The 7814-nt window shown below is 35.0% G+C and overlaps 1 protein-coding gene across 1 annotated transcript in view; it reads right to left on the reverse strand.

Moving 5' to 3' along the window:
• Nucleotides 1-4315, reverse strand: part of TUSC3 (tumor suppressor candidate 3) — a 95411-nt gene extending 91096 nt beyond the window's left edge. Inside the window, exon 1 of the mRNA XM_019471550.1 lies at nucleotides 4150-4315. Within this exon, the coding sequence (XP_019327095.1) occupies nucleotides 4150-4289 (140 nt within the window). The 5' untranslated portion in view covers nucleotides 4290-4315. The remainder of the gene's footprint in view (nucleotides 1-4149) is intronic.
• Between the last annotated feature and the right edge of the window lie 3499 nt (nucleotides 4316-7814).

Below are 7814 nucleotides of genomic sequence, written 5' to 3' on the forward strand. Positions count from 1 at the left end.
GGGAAGTGGTTGAGTCCCCATCCCTGGAGGTATTTAAAAGACGTGTAGATGAGGTGCTTAGGGACATGGTTTAGTGGACATGGTGGTGTTGGGTTGACGGTTGGACTCAATGATCTTAGAGGTCTTTTCCAACCTCAATGATTCTATGATTCTATGATCTAACCTGTTATGGCTAATTAATCTCTCAATACCAGCTATGGCACTTTGAACCTAAACAATTGTGTCAACAGGAAAACTGACAGTTATGCTACCACTTACACAGTTGTGAAGGCATCAGATGGCTTTCAATAGTTTTTTGGACCAGAAAATTGAAACTTGCTTGTCCACAAAGCTAGATGGAAATAATGTACTCCAAATTCTGCTTTAGGATAAAGACAGAATTTCCTTGAAAAACACTCTAGAGGCATGACTAGAGGGACTACCAACATGTATACAGAGCTGCTGGTTTACAGAAGCCTTCACGTGTTAGGACTGGATTGATTCAGAAAGCCTAGGGATATATTTTCCAGTCCACAGTTTGTGAAAATATTTCATTAAGATGAATACAGAACCAGTCTCTATCTCAAAGACGACAAACTGGTAGTTGTCTTTTAGAAACACCTGTAAATGAACCTAATCTGTTCTGGGCACAGAATAAATTCCAATCAGTAATGCAGACATATGATTTCTAACTTTTAAAAATACATATTGAAAAGCGATAATGTCAAAAATTAGAAGCAAATCAAGCAAAATTAAGTACAAGGAAAGCATTTAATACAACAATATGACATATATCAGGAACAAACAAGCCTAGCATCGGAAGAACAGGTAAGTTTCACAAAATTGGCAAACAAAGCATTCAAAAAATTCTTCTAATTGATCCTTCTCAAGATGATACATAAGATTATGTATTCATCTCCTGCAATGATAAAGAAACCCTTCACATTCCATTGGGAAAAAAGATCTTAGGTTAAGTAACTTTTGCTAGAGAATACCTACAAAACACACAATATGCTTTGGTTTTACTGAAAAAAAGATCAGCTCCTTTGACTGAAAGGATATTTTTTGCGTACAAAAGTTTCATCCAAATATCTGCAGTCCCAGGGACTTCTTTGTATGTGGCATTTTAAGAGTAAATTGGTATTATTTCCATATACTTTCACAAATCATTAACTGTTAACTGATTTACATGATTGATGTTACAATGTCCTCCTTGCTGCACACAGAAAAGCCTTGGATTTTCTGAGACAAATTTGGTCAGCTTTCCACATGTAGGTCCTTGCTATATGGATAGGTAAGACTTTTTAAAAATATTTAAGTATCATGCCTCCAAGCATTTTAAGACTTGGCTAAGATAACCTCAACCAAGTTTTATCCAAAATTTGGAACTTGTCTGGTGTTAAAAAGGATGGGGGGGGGCGGAATCCTTCCTGCATACCTTCTAGACAATGTCCAAACTACAGCACTTTTCAGCAATGGACAGGCACAATAGTCCTTCGTCTAGTAGAGAACTTGGATCACCAAACTGACTTTGCATTCACTCTGAAGAGTGCCAAAACTGACACTAACTTTCTGAAGGCAAGAAACTACCTCTCCATCTTCGGTTGCACAATCATTCAAAAAACCTGCCAGAAAAGTCATACTGATTTTACTGTAAGCAGGGGCTCATTTTAACAACAAAGATTCTAAATATAACCAAATGCAAAATCAGATACACAAAGAATATAGTTTACTTTAACAAGATAGGACACACATGATCTCTTCTGGCCTCAAATGTGCAAATCTGCAATGGCCTGCTCCAATGATGATCAGCTTTCACTGCTCTTCTCCAGAAGAGGACTGCATTTCCTACCATTGCTCCCCATCCTGCTATTTATCTTTTTTTGTATAATGCTGTGTTTTTCATACTTAGCATTTGATGTAGCTCTAGGCAACAGCAGCACACAAACATCCTTTTTTCCCTTTTGAAAATACTGCGCCCCCTGTTCTTTATAAACTGGACATTTAGAAGAGAGAAAATACTGAAATGTCAAATCTAGCCACCAAAGGGAAAAGACAAAACCTTTTTTTTTTTAGATAATCCTGTGGTGCATAAACTAACCAGGCTCAATTTATAGGGGGAAAAAAAGAAGTACTAATTCTTGTGACAAAGTTATTCAAAGTCACAGATTTCAGTCTAGGTGCTTTTTTGTATTTGAAATATGACTTTGATTTTCTTGTATGCAATTGTTCTGAAAATATTTTTATGAGTAACAGTTAACTTAAATCTTGGACAAAAGCATCCTCACAGAACATTACAGATTAAGTTAAAAATCTATTTTTCCTTTAGGCAAAGCAGCTAGTGAATAGCTAACAATAAAGTAATGCATGCATTTCAGCTCTGTATATCCTTTCAGTGCTCCTGTCCATTAATTAGCCATTGATTTGAAAATGTCGATTTTCCTGATAATGGTTTTATGTGCAGTACTATCAACCTCATTAAATTCCTTTTATTTCACATGAAAAAGTGGATCACAACTTCACATTCATTTAAACAAACCCAGCTGAAAGCAGTACGTTGATTTTTTCCTTCATTTTATGCTTAAAGATTTTCAGTTGCTTCTGTACATAAATGGCTAGCCTGGTATATTACAGGAGGAAGCGTATAAGCTCTTTTTCAGTACAGTAAACAATATACAGTTGTAAGCAAAATTAACTTCCTTAAACAATATACAGTTGTAAGCAAAATTAACTTCCTTAATAATGGCAATATTTATGTTGTTTTCACATGCCCTACAAAAGAGCTGTACATAACACAGGGGAAGAATTCGCTATGGCCATTATAATGACAAACACACTGACCCTTATAAAGCTGAACTTAGTGCATCTCCTGTAGCTTTATCTACTGGGTAAGAAAATAAGGAATGATTTTAAACAATATGGTAAACTTTCAACTCCTTTTTGATCTCCTAAAGTTGAACTCTGGCAACACAAAGAAAAAATAACAGCAACCAAGTGCTGGAAGTTTTAAAGAAAAAATTCCTCTGACTTAAGAACGTTGGAAAGCTTCTGTACCTACTCCTTCACCTTCACGGTTCAGATATGGAGGGTGAACTCATGGGAATGCAATTTATATACTCTCCCTCAAAATTGACCAATTGACTTCAATGACAAAAAATTAATCTATAAAAAAATTTCTAATAAAAACCATATATGACTACAGGTACACAAGTTAAAGTTTCTATTGTAAATGTCGCATTCTAACACCTAAGAAATCTAACAAGCTACTACATTTACCAACTTTGTATATTGTTTAAAGTGCACCTATTTAAAACCAAGAAATAATATTTCTTCATATACAGCTTATGTATTTCATAGTTCTACGGAGCATTTTGTGCCTATTTAAATAGTATATAGAACTCCCTGCACAATAATCCCATTTATTACTAAACACAATAATTTCTAAGGCATATTTTGTCTGAAGAAGGTTTTACTAGCTCACTTTCTTATTTAGTAAGGTAATTAAGTGCATGACTACCTTTCAGTCCCTTGGCCCTATTTCCATGTCTATCATTAGTCATTTCTGGATTAACTTATTGAACTAGGAACTTGCAGAGAAAGATCTTGAACTTAGAAGAATACCAGAGCCACTCTAATACATATTCTAAAAGGAGCCAGCAGAACATACCAAAGTGCAGTGCCAGACAGTATTCCACAATAAGCATGTCCTTGTGGAAAAAGGTGCTTGCATGTAAGAACTGTCCAAAGCTGTGAAACCACAGGGTAACTCACATGTGCATCAGAGCCTTGGACATCTCTTAACTGAAGAAATCAGTGAAGTGTCATTATTAAATGGTAATGAATCACTTCTGTCACAAAACGTCTTTGGAAAGATCAGGGTCGACTGATAACAAAGCAAAGCAGATTTCTTAAAGAGAAGGTCTTCCTCAGTTGTGTACATTTTATTGAACTGTAATTTAATAAAACCCAAAACTAGGAAGACTTCTAAAATTTGACATATAGATTAAAAGGCAGTTGAAAAGATGCTGTAACAAACACATGAGCCTGTTAAATAGTAAGCATCTATCCCATGCAAAGAACAATCCTACTCAGTGTATTGCACATTGATTAAAACATTCACTTGAAAACTGTGGTGAGGAAGATGAAAAAGATCACTAAGGTATAAATTACCTGCAAACAGAGCACTGCCGCTGTGGCTGGAGTGCAGTGAACATCACTATCACAGAGTAGTTACGAGGTGGAGCCTTCACAAATCTTCGGAATTTGTCTCCGTTCATGCGGATGACAGAGCGCCTTGAGCTCCACTCCATCAGCTGTTCCACCTTCTCAGCCAGAAGATTCTATAATTGAGGACAAGGATGAGGAATGTTCAAGCACTTCATACCTACATTCTGCCTTTGCATCCTCAGAGCTTAAGCAGGAGGTTGGGGGCACCCCTATAAAGCTTAAAGCACAATTTAGTCTTCTATGTAGACAAGTAGATTTTAAGTATTAAAAAAGTAACTCAATGTGGTCTTAAACAGAAAGGATACATAAAATGAAATCAAACAGGTTGCTACCGAAGGCAAAGGAGTAGAGTAAGGCTCACTGTCTAAACATAAGATACCAGTACAGCAATCATTTAACTTTCATTAAAAATTGGAAGCTTTAGAAAATGCAGCACTATGTTATATTTATTCTATTTAGTAAAAATCACAGCAGGATATTGTTAGTCACTCAAATATTAAGATGAAAGAAAAATGTAGCTACAAAAAGAGAGAAACCATTATTATGTTCAGAATTTCCTTAACAATACGTATAATATTGAATTTAATAATATAAGTTTTATATTTTGCTACAGACAGGAGTGAACTGTCTTATAAACCCATCTAGGCACATGCCATTATGAGATCAACATTTTTAGTTGCTTTCAAGATTGAGATACCCAAAATATTTTGTTTGAACTATAAGTGTATAAGAAAAAAAAATTTGCTTGTGTGTGGCTTTTCTTTTGCATGAAAACATTCCATCACAAGAATGATTTAAAAGCAGGCTATAAGACATATTAGAAGATGGCCCTCAACTTAAATACATTCATCTAACTATTCCTATGAAAATCTATTTAGATTTTTTTATCAAGTAAGCCTGATGTCACACATGTTCAGCAGAGACTTTTTAGTCTCCTAAGTTACCTAATTTCAGTGAGGTTGCACTGACCATGCTCTAGGTGGCTTGCTACACCTACAGCGTATCAGGATCAATGCAACAATCCGTCCTGGTTTAAGTCTTCAGTTCCCTGCTCAAGGACACTGTGGAAGCTGCCTATATCAAGTAAGAGCTAAAAAAAGAGAGGAGGAAACTGGAATATTACGGCTTGCACACAAGCTGAGTGCTGAGAGAAGGTGGAAAGGACAGAGAGGGGGACAGACAGAAACAGAGACTGAAAGTGAAGAAGGAGCACCAAACGAAAGAGAAGCAAAGTTCAGAAAACTGGAATGTGGGAGATCTCTGATAAAATATGCAGGAGTTAGTGAAAGAGTATACATGCTGATGAGGGTCCACTGTGGAAGGGAAGAATAAACTAGCTTAACAAAACATATTGAAATGGGGATGCTCTGAGAAGGGAGAACATGAAGACAGGCAAGACAAGGACAAAACTCAAATACTGTGCAGGAACAACTGAGCAAGGAGACAAGGTGGCTTTTCTAGGAATTTTTAAAAAAACAGAATGAAATAGAAAAATTAGCTCATCTAGTAACATTTTGACAAATCAGTAAGGCTATAAATAAGAGCAGAGATAGATATATGAGGGAAAGGAAAGTGTAAACTACAAGGATAAAGGAAAATTACATTTTGCCTGTCAGATCTTCCACCTTAAAAATTAGCAGAAGATGCCCCTTGGAGTTCATTATAAAGCACAGCTGGTCATCAGAAGTTTTGAGTCCAAAAGAAGCTTTGATCAGCATAAATCATGAAAAGTTTCGAGATCACCACATTTATTTGACCCTACAAAGCCTTTAAAAAAAAAATCTTTTAGGTTTTCATTCCTATTCTCAGAATTTAGCTGAGATTTGTAGTCACAAATGTGAAGGAGAGATTACAACCCTGCTTATCATGAGAATACCACTGAATCAATTAATACTACATTTTTTCGGTAGTTTTGCTTCAAAAAGATATTTTGTAAGTTCTTTTCTTTAAAAAGAATGATAAAGCAGATTACATAAAAATGAAGCCTATTCATTTGTAAGATTTCCTTGGATTAGCAGTGCCTGGATTAAATCTTTCTATTCATTTCAAAAGATTCACTAGTTTTGCATGAGTCACTCCAGTTGGTAATGTGCAATAAAACATAAGGACCTAAAAAGGATGTGTATTTGTATTTCCAAAAGCTTTAATAACTGAAGCAAAAAAGAGAAACCGAAGAGAACTAATAAAAAGACACAACTTTTAAATTAACACAGGAAGGATGCATAATATCCTACTTGGTACAGAAAACCCAAGACTTTTCAGAATAGACCTTATTCAGAGAAAAGAAATAGAAACCAATGAAGTATCATTAAGAGTATTAAAGCAAAAAAATGATCTTGACAAAAAAAAAAAAACAAGGGAGAAATAAACAGCTTTATTACTGCTATATAATTTGTTTCTACAAAATAATCTGTGATATCAGAAGAGTCTTACTCAAAGAAGTCCCATACAAAGTTTTACTTGGCAGCTTGTTGCCAATAAACAATTGCCTTGTTTCTTGCAGATTCAGCCATGTACAACATCACCTTCACACAGCTCTTGTGCAATACTGTGAAGTTCATCATAATGTTCTCAATCACTTCTATCTTTTGTTTTGCTTTTTCTAAATGCACGAGGTAAAAAGCCAGTAACTAAACTAACTTAATGTTTACTACACTAGGTAATCAAGCTAGTACTTCAGGAGTATAAAAGTCACTAGGTACAATTTTATTACTTGCTTCACTGGATTCTGAAGAAATCTACTTTTTTCAAATAGAAAGTTATCATTGAATAGATTGCAGATAATCACATACATCATGTACAGGCCAGAGTTCTCTTAGGTAATGGACTGCACTTAGATATTCTACCACTTTTTAGTCCGCTTTATTCCAGAAAGTCTCCTTTTGCAGAGTAATTGATAGAAAAGACCTTGGGACTGACAGGTCTAGAATTCACAATGAAGTCTGTGGAATGCCCTGTATTTTATGGCTTCCTGGTGTAACACTTCACAGATAGATGAAGGTCTAATCTTGTTTTGTCATTTATAAAACATTTGCACAATATATGCTGCTGAGTAAGTTATCAACCTTTTCCTCATCTCATTTAATAATGAAATCCAAGAAATAAATCTAGTGTTAAATGAGTTTCCATTTTAGCTGTGCATTTTACGTTGAAGTTGAGTACCTGCATTCAGAAAATATGGCACATTTCAACGTTACAACTGTCTACTTTAGCTTTGGATCAAAAAGGCACTCACTTTTCAGACACTACACTCAGAAAATTAACCAGTCTGTTAAAAAGGTGGGGGGGGAAGTATATTTTAAACAAATGCTCAAGCTAGCAGACTGGCCTTATGGATTTCATAATTCAGAATCTAACTTTGATAATTTTATAAGAAAATTACAAGTTTGTAAGATAGAAGTGTATAAAAAAGAAAAACAGATTGTTGAATAAAGGTGTGAGTATGAGCTCTACCTCCAGTCAAAAATTTTCTCCTGTGTAAAAGAACAGTGTTGAAAAGTGAAGAAAAATTGACAGAAAACGTTTAGAAACAAAAGGCAGAATTTTCCCTATTACCCTAATGAAATAATAATAATAAAAATAATAATCTATTAATACCCAGGAAAGCA

This window comes from Aptenodytes forsteri, unplaced genomic scaffold (genome assembly GCF_000699145.1).
Source record: "Aptenodytes forsteri isolate BGI_AS27 unplaced genomic scaffold, ASM69914v1 Scaffold65, whole genome shotgun sequence".
Lineage (NCBI taxonomy): Eukaryota > Metazoa > Chordata > Aves > Sphenisciformes > Spheniscidae > Aptenodytes > Aptenodytes forsteri.